General features: G+C 47.5%; 1 protein-coding gene across 4 annotated transcripts in view; it reads left to right on the top strand.

Moving 5' to 3' along the window:
• The window catches only part of WSCD1 (WSC domain containing 1), a 54180-nt gene that overhangs the window by 22608 nt on the left and 5775 nt on the right, over positions 1–25797 (top strand). For all 4 annotated transcript variants that reach the window (XM_074388527.1, XM_039476727.2, XM_074388526.1 and 1 more), the window contains exons 5-8: positions 3509–3630; positions 15766–15925; positions 17237–17401; positions 25036–25236. In XM_074388527.1, the coding sequence (XP_074244628.1) occupies positions 3509–3630; positions 15766–15925; positions 17237–17401; positions 25036–25236 (648 nt within the window). The remainder of the gene's footprint in view (positions 1–3508; positions 3631–15765; positions 15926–17236; positions 17402–25035; positions 25237–25797) is intronic.

Consider the following 25797-nt stretch of genomic DNA (forward strand, 5'->3'; position numbering starts at 1 on the left):
CTCCCACCTATTCAGAGAGCTAGAACAAAGCTTGTCTGTTCTGACCTGCACTTCAGATGAAGACAAAAATCTTCCTAAGAATTTATAACCACAGGCCTGCATTTGTATGCGTTTGGGGGTTCCAGTTTATATGATCTGCCTGAAAGTTTCAACATAAAATCTGGCTCTGGGCCATCTGGAGGGCCTGGTGAAGGCAAATGCCCTGTCCCCTTGAGAGCTGTGCTACCAGCCCAGCTGTAGGGGTGCCCAGAGGTGAGTTCTCACTGAGTGCTCAGCTTGCAGTTCAAGGTGGCAGAACTCAGGCAGAAACAATCAACGAAGCTGACGCATCAGGCAGCAGGACTGGACTCCCAGGAATGTCAGTGCAAAGGACTATCAGATAGGTAGGGGCCTGAGGGTGCCCGCACACAGGAGGAGTGCATCCTCATTGCAAGACGATGAGCACAAATCCACTTCCTCTCATCACAGAAGGCTCCTTTATAAAATAGTAGGGTTGTCACTGTTGCACATGCTGAGGATCATTCTTTTCATGGTTGGGAGAAGCAGGTTGGGAAGGAGTCAGAGCCTGGGAGACCACCCCCACCGCTGGCAAGGGTGGGGCGGCGGTGATGGAGGCAGAGGCACAGCCCAGCATCCAGGATCGCTGGCTCATGGACACGACCGCCTCTGGTCATGCCCTAGTAACGGGGCTCCAGGAGAACTGACAGATCAGTTCAAGAAAGGGGCAGAGCCCAGGTAAAGAGGTATTGGATCAAAGCCAAAGCTTCACAGGGGCTCTGGAGGGCTCTCCTAGCAGTGAGTGAGTTTTCCAAGCAGCACAGAAGCCCAGCCCTGAGAACTGTGGGTGAGCCTAAAGACCACCCTGGCTGGCCACTATCTGTGGGGTCACAGTGCTATGGAGAGCTGTTCTGGGTTTGGCCCCAGCTGACTAGGGCTTCTTAGGTGCATCTTACATTCAGACAGGATGTGTCTGGGAGCCCAGGGGTCCAGATGGGGGAATGGGGACAGGGGCAGAGAAACTGATGAACACACTGTTTAGCTTATGGGTTCATTAGTGACACCATTAACTCAACAGTTTCTCATCAACACCTTTCCTGCCAGGCCCTGACCTGGCACAGGGTTTTGCCACAGCACATGACAAGACAGGCAGAGTCCTGTCCTGTCACCTGAACATCCAAATAGACTTCCTGAGGACCAAACTGCTCCACGCTGGCTTCTTGGAGCTTTTATTTCTTGGGTTTCAAACAACATTCCTGCCCCCAAGTAGGACCAATCCTATATGTGGACTCTGGGCTGCCCTCCCAGTCCTGTCTGCCTGCTCGGTAATTGATTCTGAGAGGCAGTTGTTTTGCTTCAGGTTGCCCATGGATTAAGAAACAGATGGTCCCATCATTCACGCCAGCCGTAGATCCTGAGTTGGCTGGACTTGCTGTGATGGTTGGCCTTGAAGATGGTGTCCTAGCTGCCCTTTTGGGCAGACTGCAGAGCACCCTGTGAGGTACCCTTGCCTTCCTGCTCCCTTCTTGAGGGGATGAGCTGACAGGATCTCTGTCAAGAGGTAACCAGGTAGCCACCACTGTGAGCTGCAGCTTCTGCCAGCAGGGAGCATTCACGAAGAGGAAGACCCACGAATGTGCTCCCCAGGTTGGAATCTCAGTGGGTTCTGAGCAAGTCATCCATGTTCTTGCCTTGGAGGCATCATTCTGCCCCAAATGGCCCTTAGGCTCTCACCTGGGGAGTGAGGGAGAATAGGCTGCACCAGGTGACAACCTGTGTCCTGAGAATAGGATGCACCAGGTGATGTGTCCTGAGAGGTACATCAGTGAAGTCTAGAGACGGCCAACGCTTCCTTCTTGAGCAGCTCATGAATCGGTCACCTGTTGCAGTATACGCAGTGTCTTCCTTCCTGCTTTATCGAGTTTGGTTCATTCATTCATTCAGCACGTAGTGGGTGCCTGCTGTGTGTCAGGATCAGGGCTGGGTGTAGGGAACACAGCAGTAACCCAGGATGTAGCCTCCCCACCAAAGAGCTGTGTTCTGGAGGCCTCGTGGCCCCTGCTGTCCTCCCTGTGGACTGGGGCTCACTGGAAGCTTGATCCCTCCCCTCTCCCTGGATGGTGCCTGCCCTGATGACTCTCCCCATTGTTTGTTCTGCCCCCACGGAACTGGCTGAGGACTGGTGCCCAATCCATTGAAATGTTTGTTCTTTGGGGGTCCAGTCATGCCAAAGAAGAGGAAAGAGTTTTGTGAGCCCAGCGTCTGCCACCACCCTCGACCTTGACACCAAAAGCCAGGGTAGACACATGGTAGTGGGGGGTTGTAGCCCCATCAGGGGATACGCGTGGGTATTGCTCCTCATGACAACCCTAGGAGCTACACTGTATGTAGGTGATGAAATTGAGAGTCTCAGAGCCCTTGACATGGCAGAGTTACACAGCTAGTTACTGGCAGTGCAAAGATTTGAACCTAGGCCCTTAAGACCCTAAGCCCTGATGTTGACACCATAGTCACCTAGATACCACTAGGCTGGTGTCTATGCCCTAGTGGGTCGTGCCCTGACATGTGGCCCACAGGTGCTGTGGTCAATTGAGATGGGCTTCCAGATCCAGGCTTTGGTCCTGCTTGGCAGATTCTGGCAGGTGAGAGGGTTTCTGCTTGCCCCGACTGTTATGGCAGCTAGAGAGCAGGGGAAGATCCTGAGCCCTGGGGACCTCGTGTGGAAAGGAGCATGGGGTAAGAATCAGGATGCCATCTAGAGAAACTCATGCGTCTGGAAGAAATACAAGCAGTTGGTGCAAGAACATGCCAGAAAGTTTGTTCAGCTCCAAGAAAGCCAGGGAGGGCCCTGGGCTTTTCCACCTAGAGGTTCTAGAGAGCAGCAGGAGGCTTGGCAGGAGGCATCTTTGTGACATGGGCCTGAGGAGTGTTCCTAGAAATTGAGCAGGAGTTCAAGATCAGAGAGAGGCAAACTTTGCAAAGAAGCAGAGTGGTGGTATGACTCCGATGGCACAGCAAGAGCAGACATGGCTGAGTTTCAGATTTTCGTGTCTGATTTTCTTCTTATGCATCTTCTGGGAGGACATCAGATGTTTCACAATATCGGCCTCTCAGATCACCTGCTGTGGAAGGAATCTAGCACCTAGTAAATGCACCATCCGAATTTGTTGAAGGAAGTGAGGGAGCAAGAAGGAAGGACTGAAGGCAGGCAGGCGGGCAGGAAGGATGCCGTTATGGAGAACTGGCAGAAACAAGAGCTGAGCGCTGCAGTTTTAGCCAAGTGGTCTCTTATAGGTGACCCTGGGGTCATCAAGGTCCTGATGCCTGGTTTCTCTCAGGAGCTCAGCGTGACCACACCCCAACTATGGCAGTTTTTCCTCCCTGATTTGAAATCTGTGCCTCCTGAGTTTATTTATACCTATCTCAGAACCTAAAGCCAGCATTTTTTCTGGTGACAGGCACCAACAACTGGGCACCATCTCTTAACAGAAACCCCTCTCTTTCCCCGCAGGGCGGACCGCCACCTACCGCGGGTGCTTCCGACTGCCAGAGAACATCACACACACCTTCCCCAGCTCCCTGATACAGGCCAATGTGACCGTGGAGACTTGCTCGGACTTCTGTTCCCAGAAAGTAAGATTAAATGTTAATTTCACAACCCTTTCCTTTAAGTGTGTGTGGTGGTCCCAAGAGAGAGGGGCGCCTGTGTTGGGCTTCGGGTGGGCAGTCCAGATGGGAGCAGAGGATGGGGGCGTGGGAGGGAGGCAGGCATACATTGTGTGTCACAGAGGGTACCGGCAGGGAGCCCTTCGCCTCCGTCTGCCTTGTGAGGCTGGGAGGGAAATTGTTAGCAAGGTTTATAAAGCCTAAAGGAGAGTGCCTTTCTGGATGCGAACTCTTGGCACAAGTGTCAGATGTTAAATTGACTTGCTTTGGAAGCCAGAAGATGCTGGCTCAGGACTTGGGGATAGCTGATGCATTTTCTGTTATTGGTGCTGACAGTGTTGAGCTGTGAATCTGACGACAGGGGCTGTAACCACACTTGCACCTTTGGTTCAGCCTGAGCTGAGGAATAGAGCGTGACCCCATGCAGGGGCAGGACCAGGCACCAAAGGCCGCTGACCCTGCATTGCATGCTAGATATGGGGTGGGGAAAGTTGGTCAAGGCCAGAGGGAGGCTTGCAAAAAGCAGGGCCAGGAAGGTGTGAGGCAAGGCTGGGGAGACCCAGCAGACTGTGTCCAAAGAGCATTCAGATCTTGAGCTGGAGTCCAGCAGGCTCCAGATTGGGGTGGATGCTGTGGCTCTAGAAACAGCCCTCAGTGGCAGGAGGCTTGGGGCTCGGGCTGTTCCACATGTGCTGGGGTTGCAGTGCCCTCAGTGTGTGGCTTTGGTACTTGTGATGTAACAGACCAGGGCTAAGGCAAGAGGAGGGCTAAGGCGAGAGGATGCCCTTGGCTAGGATGATGATGATGACAATCAGTAGAAGCTGATGTTCATTGATCACTCATTCCGTGCCAGGTACTGTTCCAGAGGTGCTTTATGTGTTGACTCATTTAATCCTTGTAACAACCCTACAGCATAGGTACTATGATTATCTGCGTTTTCCAGGTGAGGAAACTGAAGCAGGGAGTTTGAGCAGTGTGCTTGAGGTCACACAGCCAGTAAGTGATGGGGTCAGAATTAGAACTCAGGTAGCTCTGTAGTCTGCTGGGGGTTGAAGGGTGCAGGGGTGGGCTTCAATAAGAGCAGATGTGATGGGACCTGCAGGAGCAGCACATCCATCCTCTGCTGCACCCCCGACTCCTGCTCTCCCTGCTTCCCATGTTCCTCTGCACTCTGGGGACGCTTCCCTTGGAGGGGGGCTGGAGAACAAAGCCTTTCACAGGTGCTTTCTTCTTTGCCAAGTGCATCCTTTGAAGTGGCTCTCCTGTGTCACCAGCATTTTGGAAGCCACTGCCAAGGATGTGTTGGGCATCAGGGCACCCATGACACTATGACACTATGAAGTGAGCCAAAAGGCAGTTTATTGATTTGCAGACATCTGGCCTGGGGACCTCCCCACCCCCTCTCCTCCTCATGGGATCAGAGCGATAGGTAGAGGCAGCAAGGATGCCTGCTCAGCTGCCGGCCCTACTTGTGCACTCAAGAGAAAGAGCCACCCTCCCAGGGCTTCCCTCACACCTGCAGCTCAGAGCTGTTCCATTGAGAGGCCCTCTCTTTGGAATCAAAGGAACTCTGTGGTTCAGACCAGGCTGAAGGCAGGCGTCCCTTGAGCAACCAGCTTGGATAGTCTTGCTATGCACTGGGCATGACACTAGGAGCCTTCCGGTGGGGGGCTATCTTGATGATGCTTTAATTCTCCCAGTAGCTCCCAAGGGGAGATATTCAGATCCCTGCTGGCTGCAAGAGGCAGGGCAGGTGTGCAGAGCCAAGAGCCTTCACACGCAGGCACAGAGCGGCCAGCTTTGCAGCCCCTGCTCCTGATGCCACACACAGCCCATACTTTTACACAGTGGCGTTATGGAGAGGGGAAGAGACAGAGAAGACGAGAAGGAAGAGGAGGGAAAGAAAGGGTAGTCATTGTGGCCGTGAGCCCTTAGTGTTTCGGATTGAATGGGAACATGCTCACATGGAACACAGTGAAAACACCAAAAGGACATCACAGGGAAGTCTTCCTCTCACTCCGTGAGTTTCCTTGCTTGGAGGCAGTTGATTGTCCTGACTTCTCGGGTCTCATCTCATGTCTACTTCCAAGGGACTGAATATTCAAGCAATTGCATCCTCACCCATTCTGTAACCAACCCCACAGCTGGGAAGGAGCTGCACAGGCCCCTCCACACTAAACTCTTCTCTGGACAGCCCACCCTGGAGGTTGTCTCACGTCGCTGCAGAAGGTGCTTCCTCATTCTTTTCTCCCACTACCCGGATGTCCTATAATTTATTTAACCAGTTGCCTACTGTGAAGCATTTAGTCTATTTCCAGTCTTCTGCCTTCGCAAACAATGCTGCAGTAACTACCTGTGTATGGACGTAGATCACTTTCTCTGAGTGAATCTGTAAGAAAAATATGCCTTGGAGATGCTGGGTCAAAAACTGAGTGTCTTTATCATTTTGGTAGCTTTGCCACGTTGTCCTTGGCAAGAGTTTTATTCATTTTACACCCCAATCAATGACATGTGAGGGGGAAGCAAGCCACCCTCACGACCCTTATTTTGTGTGTGTAGTGGGGGTGTTCAAAGCAGCATTGTAGGCAGATGCCACAGTTTTCTGGGGCTCCTTCCTCTTTGGGTACCTGGATACCTCATTAGGACCCAGAGAGTTATTTTATTTATATATTTATTTATTTATTTATTTATTTTTGAGACAGATTTCTGCTCTGACGCCAGGCTAGAGTGCAGTGCTGCAATCATAGCTCACTGTAGCCTCTGCCTCCTGGGCTCAGGTGATCCTCCCACCTTGGCCTGAGTAGCTGCAACTACAGGCACACACTACTATGCCCAGCTAATTTTTTTGTGTATTTTTTGCAGAGACGGGGGTCTCGCCAAGTCGCCCAGACTGGTCTCGAACTCCTGGGCTGATCTGCCTTCCTTGGCCTCCCAAAATGCTGGGATTACAAGCATGAGCCGCCATGCCCAGCTGGCCCAGAGAGTTCTCCTTTGTGATTACAGACAAGAATTTAAAGACTGAAAACTCTTCAGCTTGTATTTTCAGCCTTTCTTCATATTTACTGGCATAAATCCAGATTGCTGCAATTTCACATTGGAGAATGTGCCAGAAGACACCCTCAGGCTCTTGGTATCTTGTGCCATTACACCTTAGCACCTTGTCCATCTCCCCCAACCATGTGTTTCAAGGACAATTTCCCTTCTCTGCTCTGGCCGGAGCAGCTGTCAATTGTTTGGGTCAGAATGACATGGAAAGGTCATCCAGGTTTCCCAGAAACAGCCTCTGTCCTCGGCATGCACAGCACTGGAATCTGTGCCGGACACCCAATCCTCATTCGGGCCGCCTCTGTCTTGTCGGATGGTGCTGTTTCCTGAGTCCCATTGTTTAGCGCTGCAATGTTTTGCAGCTGTGAGGACAGAGTCGTCATTTCCAGCTTAAGAGTTTAAAGTGGGTCTTGGCAGAACACACTCAGTGGGACTTGGCAAAACACAAATGCTGACCCGGTGGGTACAGCCATGGGCAGGTGACTCTCACTGGTGGCAGAGTAAGTGCAGGGCCTGAAGGGGGTGAAGAAGGCCTGGAAGGAGGCTGAAAAAGAAAGATGGTCGCAACTTTTGGGAAGGGCTGGAGCTGGCAGATCCAGGGCAGTATCAGCAGGTGGCTGAGGGGACTGGAGAATGCGTTGTAAAAAGAGGCAGGTGCTGAGCAGGAACCAGGCGGTGGGAAAGCAGAGCAGGTGGCCCAGCGTGCAGGGTTACTTGGGGTCCTGGGAAAGGTCAAGGGGCACAGCTTGCAGAGGGCCTTGTGATACAGGAGTTATGAAGAAATTATTTTAGGCAGAGATTAAGGTTCTCCGCAGAAATTTTCCTGTAATAAGAAACAACCCCGAAAACATCTCTCCTCTAACTGAAAAGGCAGTTTAAAGGGCCAAGCTGGCAAGCCTTGATATACAAATGCCGGCCATTAGAAACTGGGTTCACTCAGCCGGGCGCGGTGGCTCATGCCTGTAACCCTAGTTTACTGTTTTTTCCTAGTGAAAATGGATTTGGGGAGCTCCAGGAGTGTAGTTTGACAGAAAAAGAACATTTCAGGCAATACCAGCCTCTTAATGATCTGACTCTCTGCCAGCAAGAGGGACTTGACCAATGTAATGTGTTTTTAAAGCCCAGTAAAACGATCTTGTCTAATTTCCTGTGATCGTATTGGAGATGGAAAGAGACCTGCTCATTCTCAGCAGCCTTCAGGATCCTATTGGCTCCTTTGTTTAAATGCATGGTTGAGAATGAGCAGGGGGGCAGCTTTGGTATTTGCATTGCTGCCAATTCAGATCTGGGGTAATTCGTTTTGTCGCCTGATATTTGTACTCAAATAGATGGACCATTTGTGGGCGTGCTCCGAAAGGAGGCTATGAGTGAAATCTGACACTATCGGCAAATAGGTTACTAACGTGTGATACTGCACCAGTGATTATGCCTTGTGATGTGAGGTTTGTTCTCCCAGCAGCTGTTAGTGATTCTACTGATAAAGGAATTGCAGGGAGAGGAGGAAGAGAGGTGTTGCCCTTTCCTTTTTCCCTCTTTTAGCCTTCTTTGGGTGTCTGAGTTCTTTATACATTAATCACCTGCATGTTTTCCCATTGACATTTTTTCTAAGTTTTTTGTTTGGCCATTTCATGGTGGTGGTGCTAACCCAGACGCCTTTCAAATGGAAAAGCATGCATTCATAGGGAACCTGTGGAAGAGAGCTGGGAAGCTGCTCTTGCAAATTCCACTTTGTTCCTGATAGATGGGGTCTATCCAAGGTAGCCTACGATCTCCATAGGGCACCAAGATCATGTCTTTGCCAAGGGGTTGGGTCTGTAAGAGTCTGGGTTTTGTGATCCTTGACAGTAAGAATTTTCTCTTGGCCAAAATGCCGCCATCCTTCCAAAAGCTATTGGCTATGCTTTGAATTGCTTATAAAAAGTCTGTGGCCAACTTGTTGATACTGGACTCTGTGTGTATTTCTAAAAACATTTATTTTTTTTAGGGGGTTAACACACATCTGTTTTGGAGAATGTGGAAAATTTGCGAGTGCAGAAATAAAAATAGAACACACCTGTAACAACTAATAACACTGAACATCCTTTCGGTCTTTTGTTCTAGGTGTGTCTAGACGTAATTTGTTTTATAAACATTGACTCATTCCTTCTCACATTTGTTCCTATTTCTCATTTAATTTGTTGTTAGCACTTTCTTTCACCGTGCTAGGCCTTATGGCTCATTAGCAGTATGTCCTCTCCAGAAGGACATTTAGGCCATTCCCTTTCTTTTTTTCTTTTTCCTTTTTGCTATTATAAACAATGCTGCCACAAACATTCTTGAAAATAAACCTTTGAGCACATTTATAAGTGGGTTTGTTTTTTTGTTTTCTTTTAGATGGAATCTCGCTCTGTTGCCAGGCTGCAGTGCACTGGTGCCATCTTGGCTCACTGCAACCTCCATCTCCCAGGTTCAAGAAATTCTCCTAGCTCAGCCTCCTGTGTAGCTGGGACTACAGGTGTGCACCACTACACCCGGCTAATTTTTAGTATTTTTAGTAGAGACAGGGTTTCACCATGTTGGCCAGGATGGTTTCAATCTCTTGACATCGTGATCCACTGACCTCGGCCTCCCAAAGTGCTGATAAGTATTTCATTGGGCTATTTTAGCAGAGAAGGAATTGCTGGGGCAAAGGATAGGTACATTTTATAAGAACCCTTTTAAGGCTTTTTACACATTTTGGGAAGTGTGTCTCCTAGCCTCAGCCTTCTGAAGCTGCTAAAAGGGCTTTAGAGTCATGGGTTCATAGCCCTACTGTGGGTTCATAACCTGGGTTCATAGCCCTTCTCTGCCACTTTCTCATTTTGTGATCCTGGCCAGATCACGTAACACGGAGCCTTCTCGTCTGCTAAATGGGATTGGTGGAGATGAAAGTGCCTCCCCAGACTGTGATGAGGATTCAGTGACTTTGTGGACACTAACAGTTTTGTGACTTACGTTTTGGGGTATGTCTGGAGTAGCGAGTGTTCCCAGCTATGCTTATGATCATCATGATTATTCAGCATCCCCTCATTCTCCCTGTATCATACCATGTTTCACAGACTCTTCTGTATGAAGAATGTTCATTTGGCTTTGACAGGGAGGGTGTTGTCTGGGGTGGGTTGGTGGGTTAATAAGTCTGCTCTCTGAGGCTCAAGTCTTCGGAGAGCCATCTGCCCCTGGAGACATCCCATAGGGTCCCCTAGAGCAGCAAACAATCATGCTTGACCTGTTCTCATTCATAGAGTGGGTACTGCAGCCTCTGTTGAGAGTGTGTGCTACAGCACATGGAGGAGACTAGTGAGTCCACTCTTTACATGGAGAAAAATAGATGCTGTGGGGGTGATGGGAAGCCCCTGCCTCTGCCCCCACACATTTGCCTCCCCTGGACTCAGCCCATCCATGTTTACTGAGTGTCTATTCTCTGAAAGGCAGTTCAAGAGTATTTCAATCCCCAGATCTCCCATATGGATGGAGGAACCAAGACTCAATTTAGCTAAATTTCACCTGACACCTGTAGACTCCAGAGCCTGTGTTAGTCCATTTGCATTGCTATAAAGGGATACCCAAGGCTGAGTGATTTATAAAGCAAAGAGGTTTATTTGTCTCATGGTTCTGCAAGTTGTATAAGTATGGCACCAGCATCTGCTTCCGGTGAGGCCTCAGGAAGCTTCCAGTCATGGTAGAAGGTGAAGGGGGAGCCAGCATGTCTCATGATAAGAGACAGAGCTAGAGGTGGGGAGGAGGTACCAGGCTCTCATAAACAACCAGCTCTCACTGAACTCCCTCATTCATTACGAAGGGAATGGTGCTAAGCCATTCATAAGGCATCCATCCTATGATCTAACCCCTCCCACCAGACCCCACCCCAACATTGGGGGTAACATTTCAATATGAGATTTGGAGGGGACAAACATCCAAACTACATAAGAGCCCTTGTCATTAAACTGCCCCTTTTACGGGTGATGAAGCCAAGGCTCAGAGATGCCCAGTTGTTCACCGTGAGCAGCTCCACGAATGCTATTCAAAGCTCGCAGTTCCTGATGACAAGCTTTGGGTTGTTTCTGCTCCCTGCATCTGCCTCTCCAAATCACAAGTCCCCATTCTCAGTTACAGCATCACTGTGGTTACTTCATAAAGAAAAGAGGTTTATTTGGCTCATGGTTCTGCAAGTTTTCCATCAACCTGGCATATGCCTGAGAAGTTTTCAGACAACCTGGCATATGCCTGAAAGCAAAAGTCTGCCCCATTTGTCCCTAATCTCTGAAGTCACCTCTGTGGGCATCTTCTTTCCTTTTATAAAAGGAAAGAGGTGGAGGAGGTGGGGCCTGGTGGAGTTGGGGCCTGGTGGGAGGGGTTAGATCGTAGGTAAGGATGCCTTATGAATGGCTTATTAGTTATGAATGAGGGAGTTCTTGCTCTTAGTTCATGGAGAGCTGGTTGTTTATAAGAGCCTGGCACCCACTCCCCCGCCCCATCTCTTGCTCTGTCTCCCACCACATAAGAGACTTTTCTGTTATAAAGGAAAAGTTTTCAGGCAACCTGGCATGTGCCTGAAAGCAAAAGCCTGACCCCTTTGTCCCCAGTCCCTGAAGTCGCCTTTGTGGGCATTTTCTTTCCTTTTTGTACCTTGAATATCCAGATCTGCCTCTGGAGTAAGGGAACTGCTCTGGAGGCAAGAGACCGGCAGAGCTAACCTCCCCACTGGTTTGCATATTTCACTGGAAATCCAGTGGGTTCATGTGTTTGCCTCCCGGGAGTTGAGCTGTGTTGATGTGACAGGGCCCTGCACTCAGAGTCCAGAAGGCTGGCTCCTTTTCCCACTCACCTGGCAGGCTGGACATCTTGGGCTGTTCACAGCCTACCTCTGAGCCTCAGTTTCCCCTTCTGTGATTTCTGCAATCTCTGTCATTCTGTGTAATCCTGGAGATCCTGAGAAAAGTGTTCAAGAGGGAATGAAGATGGAAGAGATGATACCGAGAGGGGCTGGTTTGTTAGAGGGGTCTTGCTTGGGGCCTTGGGCCTTACCTGGAGGAATGTTTACACCTTGACCCAGCGGCCACGGACCAAACCTCCACATGTGGATCCCCGTCAGCCCCAGAGCCCTGCCCTTGCTGAGTTATGACCCAGCTATAGGCTGAATGCCCACCCATACCTCAGCCCAGCCCAGCACCAGCCCTGGGTACAGACCAGACCAGGCTCAGGCTGTAGATGCAAGATCAGGATGAAGATGTGTATCCTTTCTGCCCCCAGACACAGGCTGAGCCAGCTCTTTCTTTAACCCCCCACCTGTCTGATTGAAACACTCCCAAATCTATCTTCTCACTTTCTTTTTCTGCCTTGTATTCTTGGATCCATTTTTCCTCTTCTTTCTCTCACTGAAGCACACACACACTCTCTCTCTCTCTCTCTCTCTCTCTCTCTCTCTCTCTCTCTCCTCTCTCTCTCTCTCTCTCTCATTGAAGCATAGGATAGGGTGGCGGGGGCAGGGAAGTTGGCAGAGAGATAAGATTCATCAATATTTAATTTTTATGGAAATCACGCCCTGGGAATCCCCAAGGGGCTGAAAATTATTCTGTGTTTTCAGAATTCAGTGATGTTGCTGAAGCGGTGATGTTGTAAATAAAACCACATTACTGTCTGCAGCTCTCCCGCCGCTCTGCAAACACCCGGAAACTTGACAGTTTAATCCACTCAAGGAATCAAAAATGTTCGGGTCACTGCTGGGGGCAGCCCATTCTCCAGCCCTGGGATATGAGATTGTGAGGCATCAACGTCATCTGTGCTGTTACTGCTGGGGAGGAAGACAGAGCCAGCATGCCTTGAGTATGCTGGTGATGTTTTTCCCTCTGAACAGGAATCTCAGGAAAGCAGAGCCCCCCTGCCCTCTAGACTTTCTGATGTGGGAAGGATTTGCTCAGAGATAGTGGGCTTTCTTCTCCCTCATGCTCGTGGTGAGATGACCCAATGATATCCAGCAGAAAAATCAGACCCAAGTTAGTTTCCAGCAGCTTGTGGTGCAGTTGGGATTTGGAAAGGATATTTATTCATTCATTCATTCACTCATTCATTCTTTCATTGATTCATTAAACATTTATTGAGCATCTGCCCTATGCAAGGCACTTTTCTACATTCTGAGAATACAACAAAGCACACAAAAAACACGACAACCCTACTTATGTTCTTGTGGACAGAGACAGACGACAAACCAGCTACATAAGTAAAGTGTATGGTATGCTGTATGGTGACCTATGCCATGGAGAATAATGAAGTAGGAATCATAGGTGTTTGCCCATGTGAAATGCAAACATTCATGGACAAAAAGTCTTGCACAAAAATGTTCAGAGAAGCATTATTCACAATAGCTACAAACTGGGAACAGCCCAGACGTCCATCCACAAGTGTTGGATGAATCAACATACCAGGCATCCATGGGCGAAATATTACACAGCAATGAAAAGGAGTGATCCACAGATACAGATAATAACATGGATGGATTTGACAGATATTCTTCTGAATGAAAGAAGCCAGGCATACAAAAATATGTGCTGGGTGATTCTAGCATAGATAAAACTAATCTGTGGTGATAGAAATCTGAAAAGTGGTTGCTTTGGGGAGGGAAGGATGACTGGGAATGTGGAGAGGGGCCTCTGGTTTCGTGGATGTGCTGCACGTCTTGACTGAATGGTACACCTGAGATCAGAGCATGTCATCAGATAGGTTATTACGCACAACTGGAAAGCATGGTGAGGGAATAATAGGGTGTGATTGTGATGGTGGGAGGAATTTACAACTTAAAAAGGGGATGGCCAGGGAAGGCCCCACAGAGAAGGCGACTTGAAGAAAGTGAGGGAGACAACTATAAGGGTATCTGGGGGAAGGGCATTCCCAGCAGCGGGAACAGCAAATGCAAAGGTACTAAGGTGGGATCATGGGTGGAGTAGTCAGGGAACAGCAAGGAAGCCACTGCGTTCACCAGCTTGGCTGCTATGACAGAGTAACCACAGACTGGGCAGTCTAAACAACAGACGTTTATTTTCTGAGTCTGGAAACTGAAAGTCTGAGATCAAAGTCTCAGCAGGGTTGGTTTCTTCCAAGGCCTCTCCCCTTGGCATGCAGACGGCAGCCTTCTCACTGTGACCTTGCATGGTTGTCTCTTGGTCTGTGTGTGTTGGCTGTGTCCTAACCTCCTCTTCTTGTAAAGACTCTTGCCCTACTGAATTAGGGCCTACTCTGATGGCCTCATTTGAACTTAATTATCTCTGTAATCCCAGCACTTTGGGAGGCTGAGGCGGGTGGATCACCTGAGGTCAGGAGTTCGAGACCAGCTTGGCCGACATGGTAAAACCCTTTCTCTGCTGAAAATACAAAAATTAGCCAGACATGGTGGTGTGTGCCTGTGGTTCCAGCTACTTGGGAGGCTAAGGGAGGAGAATTGCTTGAACTGGGGAGGCAGAGGTTGCTGTGAGCCCAGATCGTGCCACTGGACTCCAGCCTGGGAGAGATTAAGACTCTGTCTCAAAAAGAAAAGAAAAAAAAAAAAAGACCCTACATCCAAATAAGGTCACATTCTAAGGCCCTGGGGTTAGGACTTCAGCATATGAATTTGGAGGACATAGTTCAGCCCATAGCAGCAAGCATGGACAGAGGTGCCTGAGACATAGATTGCCGTGTGCTGCGGACACCCAGGCTGCTTGTTTTTGCTGCACCCTGTGATGAAGGTGTTGGTGAGTGATGAGGCTGGATGAGGCAGGATGAGGGTTTTGTGATAGACAAAGATAAAGCTGTAGAGGCCGGAGGTGGCAGTTCCTGGAGTGGCTCTTCACGTATTCGCATCACTGGGGAAACTTGCTTCTGGAAAAGCCAGCTGTGTTGTGATTGAGGGTCAGGCCCCAGCTCTCGCTTTCCATGGAAGAGTGGTGTAGGCGCCCGTGAGGATGGGTCTAGTTGGAGATAACAGTGAGGCTGGATGGTCTGTCGTGCGCTCACACAGTGTAGTGGCCACCTCAGCTTAAAGAATGACGAGGTGAGTAGGGAGAGACTTTCCTGGGGGCTACTTGGCACCTAGGAGAGTATGTGATCTGTGCTTCCTGACAGTCAGTCTGGGGCAACATCCGGCAGCATTTCCCCTGACTGCCTCCAAAGATACCCAACCTCCCGCCAATGCCCTGGGCGCTCTGTCATCTTCACTTGCATGGGACACAGTCTGTTGTCTTTTATGAGTGCCAAAATCCTCAGCTTTACCCAGCCGTGCTCAAAAAAAATGCTATTGATTTTCTTTTCCTTATTTATTTACGAGATTTTTTGCTGTGGCAAAAAAATAAAAAGGTTTGTGCAGCGTTTCCCCTAGCAGTGAGAAGTTTTCTCTGCCCTCTGCCTCCCTCCCTGGCACACACACTCACAGGTAACTCTCTCATTTCTCCTCGCTCCTAGAGTCCTCGCATCTCCCGACTGTAGGGTGCAGAGAGAGAAGAGATGAAAAGGGCTAGTGGGGCTGGGCGCGGTGGCTCACTCCTGTAATCCCAGCACTCTGGGAGGCTGAGACAGGTGGATCATGAGATCACGAGATTGAGACCAGCCTGGCTAACATAGTGAGCCCCGGGGCTGCCCTGGGGCCGCTGATCTGTCTCGATCTGTCCCATGCAGACCTCCATTCATGTGGATGCCGCTGCCCAGAGTGCCTTTTCTATCCCTGGCACTCCTGAAAATTGCCTTGTAATTTCAAAAGCATGGTTCCAGACTCTGCCCCCTGCTTTCTGCCCGTCACTCACCCCTCAGTCATATTGCTGCTCATAATGTTGACCTGCCAAGTGACCACAAGTAGGGCTGTGCTTACAAGAACAAGGGTGACTTGAGCTACTTGAAGCTCATGTCTTGTTGAGCTTTGTCTCAACAAAGCATAGTGGTGGAAGGATGGTGGTCATCCCTGTGGATTCTATGCAGCTGGCAGCACATCATTCATGTTCATCCCATTCCTGAGCTCTAGGAAGCAAGACCCTCAAATTTACTCAATGTGCTTCTCTTCTTATCTTTCCCTGGCAGGAGTTCCCCTTGGCCATTATCAGGGGCTTGGAATGCTACTGTGGTTACCCTACCCCCCAGTTCGACCTGCATGATGCCATGGACAGCTCACTGTGTGGCCAGGACCCTGAGGCACAGAGGCTGGCAGAATACTGTGAGGTCTACCAAACACCTGTACAAGGTGAGTTCTGCATCCCCAATGGTGGCATTTGGTCTGGGGGTTGGGGAGAGCTTCCAGGGTTTGGAGGTGCCAGTCATAGTGAAGCATGCAGTCATGAGGTATGAAAGGTGTCTGTGTAAAGGTCTGGGCATCTTGGTGGGTGGTGGAAATAATGTGGAGGGTAAGCCTTCCACCCTCAACAGAGGCTGAATCCTGTACTCACTTTAAAAAACACTAGACTGGCCAGGCGCCCTGGCTCACTCCTGTAATCCCAGCACTTTGGGAGGCTGCGGCAGGTGGATCACAAGATCAGGAGATTGGGACCATACTGGCAAACATGATGAAACCCCATCTCTACTAAAAATACAAAAAAAAAAAATGAGCCAGGCATGGTGGTGGGCACCTGTAGTCCCAGCTACTCAGGAAGCTGTGACAGGAGAATTGCTTGAACCCAGGAGGCAGGGGTTGCAGTGAGCCAAAATCGCACCACTACACTCCAGCCTGGCCAGCAGAGCAAGACTCCATCTCAAACAAACAGACAAACAAACAACATTGGACCCTTTATCTAAGTCTCTCTGGGGATGACAGTGGTAAGAGGATGAGCAGAGAGGGGCAGATCTCAGACGGATAGCAACAGAAAGGTGGTAGGATTGGGAGGCATGGGAAGAATAGGATCCCCGGAGCTGCAGGGGCCACCAGTGCCTCCAGGACCTGGGAATCCTCCTTGTGTGAGCATCAGGTCTGCCCATGTTGACTTTAGGAACTGATGAAGGGAAGAGCAGGTGAAGAGGGATCTTACCACCTTTATCAAGTGCCTACTGTGACCCAGCACAGCCCTGGAGGTTTTGGGGCTTCCCCCTGGTGATTTCATGTGCTCCTTATTGCAGCCCTAGGGACGAGGCACAAAGAATTACTTGCCTGTCATTAGTCTGGCTCTGGTTTATTGTTGGCAGTACCTGGGTGTGTTACTTTACTCAGCCTAACCTCAATCCCCACCCACTTCCCCTGGTAGAATCTGGAATTATCTGTGCTGTGTCGGGAGCAAGAGTTTGGCCATGGAGACAGAATTAGAGTTGAGGGTCCATAAGGTATCTGATTCCCATCCCACTCCTGCACTGCTGTCTTGGAGGCCTCATCACGGGGCTTTCTCTGACTAGCCACAGACCTGTGCAGCTAAGGTAGAGTTGAAAGATCTCTTTCATGCTTAGAATCTTGGTTTTGGCATCTGTTAAATGTGAGTCTTGGATCATCAGTCCCTCTAAGGGAGTTTAGTGGTGAACTGGTGAGTCATAATGGAAATGAGTAACCCCATGATGACTTTTGGACTTTCAGACACTCGGTGTACAGACAGGAGGTTCTTGCCTAACAAATCCAAAGTATTTGTGGCTTTGTCAAGCTTCCCAGGAGCTGGGAACACATGGGCACGACACCTTATTGAGCACGCCACTGGCTTCTATACCGGGAGCTACTACTTTGATGGAATCCTCTACAACAAAGGTAAGTCAGAGCTACAGGGGAGGATGGAAGGCAGCTCCCAGTGGTCAGACTGTCACCTTGCCAGCCAAGCTTCTCAGAGCAGTAGAGCTGTGCATCTCAAACTTGAATGTACGTAAGAATCACCTGTAGGTAGAGCCACTGTGTGTCACACTCACCCTTCAGGGACTGAAGACCAGCCTGCCTGGTGGTCCCCATCCACAGCAAAGTTACACCATTGTATCCACAAACAATCTAGGCCACTGAGGCACTTACAGACACCACTGATATTGATTACAGCCAAAGAAATTAACGCTGAGACTACACTACTGCTCCCACCCAGAACCAAAACCTAAGCATGCTACCCAGCCCATACTATAGAATACATCTACTGGAAAAAGCATTTTCCTATGAAAGCTACTCCATAAAATTGGAAGAGGTGACGGTTCCACCAGATGTGCAGATACAAATGCAGGCACACAAACATGAAAGAGCAAGGAAACATGACATCTCCAAGAGAACACAATTGTTCTCCAGTAACAGACCCCAAAGAAAAGGAAATGTGTGAAATACCTGAAAAATAATTTAAAATAATGATTTTAAGGAAACTCAGTCTGATACAAGAGAATACAAATAGACAATTCAATGAAATTAGGAAAACATTTTATGATCTGAATGAGAAATTCGATAGAATTAGATATCATAAAAACCAAACTAATATGTTAGCTGAATAATTAAAATTGATTTTTAATGAATGAAATTAATGATCTAGTCTATTCAAAACTCTCAACTGTGTTTTTAATTTCGTACCAAGACCTATGAGATACAGCAAAAGAAGTTCTGAGAGGGAATTTTATAGCAATAAATGCCTATATGAAAATAGGAGAAAGATTTCAAATAAGTAACCTAATGATGTACCTCAAGGAACTAGAAAAGCAAGAACAAGCCAAACCCAAAGGTAATAGAGGGAAGGACATGAGGAAGATCAGAGCAGACATAAATGATAAAATTCAGCATCCTTTTATGACAAAACAATCAACAAATTAGGTATAGAGGGAATGTCCCTCAACACAATGAAGGCCACATGTGACAAACCCACAGCTAGTATCATACTAAATGAAGAAAGGATTGAAACCCTTCTCTCTAAGAACTGAAGCAAGACAAGGATGCCCACTCTCTCCATGTCTGTTCAACCTGGTAACAGAAGTCCTATTCAGCAATGAGGCAAGAAAAAGAAGCAAAGGGCATCCAAATTGGAAAGGAGGAAGTCAACTTGTTTCTGTTTGCAGATGGCATGATCTTACATAATAGAAATGCCTGAAGGTATCACCAAGAAACCCTTAGAACCGATAAATGAATTCAGTAAAGTTACAGGATACAAAGTTAACATGCAAAAATTAGCGGCATTTCCATATATCAATACCAAACTGAAAAACCAAGAAAGCAATATCATATATAATAGCAATGAAAAAATACCTAGCAATAAATTTAATAAAAGAGATGAAAGACTTCTGCAAAGAAAACTATAAAACACTTATGAAATTGAAGAGGATACACAAAAAATAGAAAAATACCCCATATTTATGGATTAGAATACTTAATACTGGGAAAATGACCATACTACCAAAAGCAATCTACAGATCCAATACAATCCCCATTAAAATATCAATGACATTCTTAGCAGAACCAGAAAAAAAATTTTACTAAAATTTATATAGAGCCACAAAAGACCCTGAATAGCCAAGGCAATTCTGAGCAAAAAGAACAAAGCAGGAGGTATCATACTACTGACTTCAAAATGTGTTACAGAGCTTTCGTAACAAAAAAACAGCATGGTACTGCTATAAAAACAGACACATAGACCAATAGAACAAAATAGAGAACCCAGAAATAAATCCATGCATTTATAGCCAAGTCATTTTTGACAAAGATGCCAAGAACATACACTTGGGAAAGGACAAGCTCTTCAATAAATGGTGTTGGGAAGACTGGATAACCATATGCAGAAGATTGAAGCTATATCCCCATCTCTCTTTTTATACAAAAATCAACTCAAAATAGGGCTGGGCATGATGGCTCACACCTGTAATCCCAGCACTTTGGGAGGCCGAGGCCGGTGGATCATAAGGTCAGAAGTTAGAGACCAGCCTGGCCAACTTGGTGAAACCTCATCTCTACTAAAAATACAAAAATTAGCTGGGCATTGTGGAAGGCGCCTGTAATCCCAACTATTCAGAAGGCTGAGGCAAGAGAATCAACTGGAAACCAGAGGTTGCAGTGAGCCGAGATTATACATTGCACTCCAGCCTGGACAACAGAGTGAGACTCTGTATAAAAAAAAAAAAAAGTCAATTCAAACTGAAGACTTAAATCTAAGACCCAAATCTATGAAACTACTAGAAGAGAACAGGAGAAATGTTTCACAACGTTGGTCTGGGCAAAGATTTTTTTTGCTTTTGAGATAGGACCTCAAAAGCACAGACAACAAAAGCAAAAATAGACAGATGGGATTATGTCAAACTTCTGCACAACAAAGGAAACAATCAACAAAGTGAAGAGACAGCCTGCAGAATGGGAGAAAATGTCTACAAACTACTCATCCAACAGGAAGGGATTTATTTATTTATTTATTTATTTATCTGTTTGTTTGTTTATTTATTTAGACTGAGTCTCCTTCTGTTGCCAGGCTGGAGTACAGTGTCATGATCTTGGCTCACTGCAACTTCTGCCTCCTGGGTTCAAGTGATTCTTCTGCACCAGCCTTCAGAGTAGCTAGGATTACAGGTGCCCACCACCACACCCAGCTAATTTTTTGTATTTTTAGTAGAGATGGTGTTTCACCATATTGGTCAGGATGGTCTCGATCTCTTGACCTCGTGATCCACCCACCTCGGCTTCCCAAAGTCCTGGGATTACAGGCGTGAGCCACCGCCCCTAATCCCAACAAGGGATTAATAACAAGAATTTATAAGGAACTCAATAACAAAAAAACCAAAATAATCTGATTTAAAAATTGACGGGTGATATGAATAGACATTTATCAAAAGAAGACATACAAATGGTCAACAAGTATATGAAGAAATGCTCAATATCACTAATTATCAGGGAAATGCAAATCAAAACCACAGTGAGATATCATCTCACCCAAGTTAGGATGGCTACTATGAAAAAGACAAAAAATAACAAGTGCTGGTTTAGATGTGAAGAAACGGGAATTCTTTTTTTTTTTTTTTTTTTTTTTGAGATGGAGTCTCACCCTGTCATTCAGGCTGGAGTGCGGTGGGATCTGGGCTCACTGCAACCTCCACCTCATGTGTTCCAGATATTCTCTAGCCTCAGCTTCTCAAGTAGCTGGGATTACAGGCGTGCACCATCACACCCAGCTAATTTTTTGTAGCTTTAGTAGAGACAAAGTTTCACCATGTTGGCCAGGCTGGTCTAGAACTCCTGACCTCGTGATCCACCTGCCTTGGCCTCCTAAAGTGCTGGGATTACAGGTGTGAGCCACTATGCCCAGCTGAAAAGGGAACTCATATGCCGTTGGTGGGGATGTAAAGTAGTACAGCCGTTATGGAAAACAGTATGGAGGCTCCTCAAAAAAAAAAAAAAAAAAAAAAAAATTACCATACGATCCAGCAATCCCACTGCTGGGTATATGCTCAAGGCAAAAGGAATGAGTATATTGAAGAGGTATCTGTACTCTCATGATTATTGCAGCACCATTCACAATAACCAAGATATGGAATCAACTTTAGTGCCCATCAATAGGTGAATTTTTAAAACGTGTTACATATACACAATGGCTAGTTAGCCATAAAAAAAGAATTAAATGCTGTAATTCACAGCAACATGGTGTGAGCCTAAGGGACATTATGCTAAGTGAAATAAGCCAAGCACGGAAAGATAAATACCACATGTTCTCATTCACATGTCAAAGCTTAAAACGTTGGTCTCACAGATGTAGAGAGTAGAATAGTGATCACTAGAAGCTGGGAAAGTAAGAGGGAGGGCAGGATAGGGAGAGGCTGGTTAATGAGGACAAAATTACAGCTAGATATGAGGAAAAGTTCTAGTTGTTTCTAGCATTGTAGGGTGACCACAGTATGTATGTATGTGTATATATATATATATATATATATAATTTATTGTATGTTTTCAAGTACGAGAGGATTTTGAATGTTTCCAGCACGAAGACATGATAAATGTTTGAGGTGATGGATATTCCAATTACTTTGATTTCATTATTAAACATTGTATACATGCATTGAAATATCACATTGCACCCATAAAGAAGATGTACATTCATCATGTGTCAGTTTAAAATAATAGTAAAAATATTTATTTTTATTTTATTTTACTTTAAGTTCTGGTATACAATGTGCTGAATGTGCAGGTTTGTTACGTAGGTATGCATGTGCCATGGTGGTTTGCTGCACCTATCAACCTGTCATCTAGGTTTTAAGCCCTGCATACATTAGGTATTCGTCCTAATGCTGTCCCTCTCCTTGGCCCTCACCTCCCAACAGTCCCTGGTGTGTGATGTTCCCCTCCCTGTGTCCATGTGCTCTCATTGTTCAACTCCCGCTTATGAGTGAGAACATGCGGTGTTTGGTTTTCTGTTCCTGTGTTAGTTTGCTGAGAATGATGGCTTCCAGCTTCATCCATGTCCCTGCAAAGGACATGAACTCATTCTTTTTTAATAAAAATATTTTTAAATAAAAAAAGAGAATCACCTGGAAGACTTTTTAAAACTTGGATTCCTGACCCACACCCCTGACAATCTAATTTAGGTGGTCTGAGGTGGGGCCTGGGAATTTTCATTTCTAACAAGCTCCCAGGTGATCCTAATGAAAACAGCCCTAGGACCCCACTTAGAGTGGAATTTCATGAGATCGTGCCTATTCTGGTTTCAAAGGAAAAGACTAGTAGCTTGAATTTCTTCTCTATAAACATTTCTTGAAGTTTCCTTAATTTTTAGAACCCTCAATAATTAGGGGTGAAACTGATAATCTCCTCATTCCTTTCTTGAGGCACGAAATAGTTCATCAAAATATAATAAAAAATGTCCAAAAATTTTTAAGAGTTTTGATTTATAATCTTTCCCTTGTAGGAATAAGGGAAATTAAGTTAAATGGCTGAAGTCTGTGTTTCAAGAATGAAAAACCTCAGACAAGTCCAGCGGCATCAAATTTGGCAAAATGTATTTCTGTTGTCAAGGGTTGCAACATTTTCTCTGGATTTCTTTTTCTTTCTTTCTTTCTTTTTTTTTTAAGATAGAGTCTCACTCTGTCACCTAGGCTGGAGTGCAGTGGCACGATTTCGGCTCACTGCAACCACTACCTCTCGGGTTCAAGTGATTCTCCTGCCTCAGCCTCCCCAGGAGCTGCGATTACAGGCACCCACCACCACGCCCAGCTAATTTTTGTATTTTAGTAGAGATGGGATTTCATCATGTTGGCCAGGCTGGTCTTGAACTCCCGACCTCAAGTGATCCACCTGTCTCACCCTCCCAGAGTGCTGGGATTACAGGCATGAGCCACCATACCTGGCCCATTTTCTCTGGATTTCTTAATCAGAGTTTGCTTTAGGACAGTTGATAATGTCAGTAACATCCTCGAGAAACAGAAACTTCTTGAGCTTGGCATTGGGTTCTGGAATCACTCATAAAAATCTCGGTCTGGGAAAAACTAAGGTTGTCCATGTAACCCAGCCTCATCCTCCCTGGGAGCCTTGAGCGTTACGGGCATCTTCAGGTGAGGGAGGAAGTGGCCACATGAGCACATGGCCCTGTCTACTCTGGCTTAGTCCCCTGGGAATCACTGAGCCCAGGCTGCAGTTACCCACCTTGTTCATCTCCAAGGCTCTTACCTTATTCAAGCAGCTGGTTGTTTTGGTCTACATATGGTAAATAGCCCAATGACTGGAATTGCCAACTATAAAGGTCGAGTTGACACTGCCTCAGAAATGCTTTAGAGATACCTCACGCACATCTTTGAGCCTTACAGGACCATTAGATATAGCCAGTGGCCCCAGAGCACTGACAGAGTGTACACACACACACACACACACACACACACACACACACACACATTCACAAGGTCTCCAATGCCCAACCACCAAGTCTATTGTGGCAGGTCAAATGTTGTCTGAGCTGCAAGGCAGAATAGCTGATGTTGGAAGAGGCCAAGGTAGTATGGAAGGCACGCTGGGTCTCAGGGTTGTTAAAGACTAGATCTCAAGTTTATTCATTCCAGTTTCACTCTTCCTTTCATAGCTTTTTCCAGCTTTTTGATAGAATGAATCAAAGTGAGGCCTTTTGGTGTTTGGCCCATGGCAGAGATGAGTTTGAAGCTTGTTGAGTTTCAGTGGATAAACCAGGACTTCCAGATTCAAAAGAGACTTGCATTTTCCAGGCATCAAAGAATCCCTTGGTGCTCACTGCAGACACAAATGCTTTCCAGCCATTCCTGCAGAGGGGCTGGTGGGGGGACTCACTTTGTTTCCAAGAGCCCAAGATAAGCACAGGAGCACTTAATGGAATATGTCCCAGAGCTGGGTACATGGGCTACACTGGGTGTGGTCAGGAGACTAGGTTCAGGAGGCCTCTTCCCAGGAAGCCTTAGGACATCCCACAATTTGGAACCCCTGCTCTTTGTTTCCATAAGCCCCTATACCCTGTACTTCGGCTGTTTCCTCTACTAGAACATAAGCTTAAAGACAAGGTCTGAGTCGGAACCTTTTGTCCCCAACATAAAGTCTAACACAGTGAGCACACAGTAACCTTCAATGATAAATGTGTGACTCTGGATGGATGGGCAGAGTCTGACCTTCTCAGCCAGTAGTCACTCAGGTTCTGAGTGACCAGTAGCAAAGCAAGGGACCAAGGAAAGAGAGGGCCCCAGATAGGCTGATCAATGGGAACAAGTCTCCATTCATAGACACTGGGCCCTGGGTCCTCAGGGCCAGGCTCAAACTCTGCAGATGAGGCCTTGACCAGGCCTGCTCTGGGGCAAGGCTCGGCCCTGTTGTAAGATCATGGCGTCAGGTCAGAAGGTGGATCTACACCTGTTCACAGCCAATACACCTGAAAGTCGGGATCCTGCCCCTACTGTGGGGAGGTAGAAGGAAGCTGGGGGCCTCACAGGGACACACAAAGGCATGTGGAGAGAGCCCTGGTGCTGTTTCCGTGGAGCTGTGTGATCTTGGACAAGTCCCGCACTCACTCTGTGCCTCAGTCTCTTCCTTCAGCTATGTTTGAAGCTGTGGTTAAATCAAAGGTTGTTTGTGATGCTTATGTAAAATTATCTCTATGAAAATGCCCAAAACATATACATGCATATGCAATGACAGGTCCTCTGCCTCCTGACTCCTGGGAGTCTTCAGGGCATGCCTCATCTCATTTCTCTTGCAGATGTCATGTTTCCCCACTGCTAGACGACTGTTAGACAACTCCTGGTGTCCCTTTCCCTTGGACAGGGTCACTCCTGTGGAATCCGTTCCTGTCGCCATCCATAGGTCCTCTCAGTGCCCTCTGCTGTGCCTTCCACGGGGCCCCTCTTATGCCCCTGATGCCAGCTTTCCCCCAACCTGTCTGCTGCTGTGGTAGGGGGCCCCATGGACACTATCCTTCGCAGAGACCCTCTCATTTTTCCCTGCAGGGTTCAAGGGCGAAAAGGATCACTGGCGGAGCCGACGTACCATCTGTGTCAAAACCCATGAGAGTGGCCGGAGGGAGATTGAGATGTTTGATTCAGCCATCCTGCTGATCCGGAACCCATACCGGTCCCTAGTGGCTGAATTCAACAGGAAATGTGCGGGACACCTGGGATATGCCGCTGACCGCAACTGGAAGAGCAAAGGTAATCAGGGACCTTGCAGTGGGGGTGGGGGACTCGTCAGTACAGGCAGGATGCCCATAGGGATGCAGGATCGGTAGACACAGGTAGGCACTCAAACCCAATCCTGCTATGGACTTAGTACTGCTGCGCCTGGGCTTGAGCTCACCTCCTCCCCTTGCCCTCCATGCCTGCTGAGGTCCACATGTTGAGACATTTTTCTTAGATACCAGCTTGATTACCAAGAATCTTCTCTGCCTCCATGAGTGTGTAGTAGGGTAATACACAACGCCTTTCCATCTCTGCTTCTGCCCGGGAGCTCATGCAGGGCTGGGACAAGAGCACCTGGACCTGCTTTGCACCCTCCTCTGTGTTCAGCACCAGGTTCCTCCTTTATAAAATGAGACCTGTGCCTCACGGGGAGCTCATGCAGGGCTGGGGGAAGAGCACATGGGCTGCACATGTGCCTGCTTTGCACCCTCCTCTGTCTTTGGCACCAGGTTCCTCCTTCATAGAATGAGACTTGAGACCTGCACCTCATGGGGCATCCAGGGAGCAGTGAGATGATGTGCCTGCCCTGTCTCT

The sequence above is a fragment of the Saimiri boliviensis genome, chromosome 17 (genome assembly GCF_048565385.1).
Source record: "Saimiri boliviensis isolate mSaiBol1 chromosome 17, mSaiBol1.pri, whole genome shotgun sequence".
Taxonomy (NCBI): Eukaryota; Metazoa; Chordata; class Mammalia; order Primates; family Cebidae; genus Saimiri; species Saimiri boliviensis.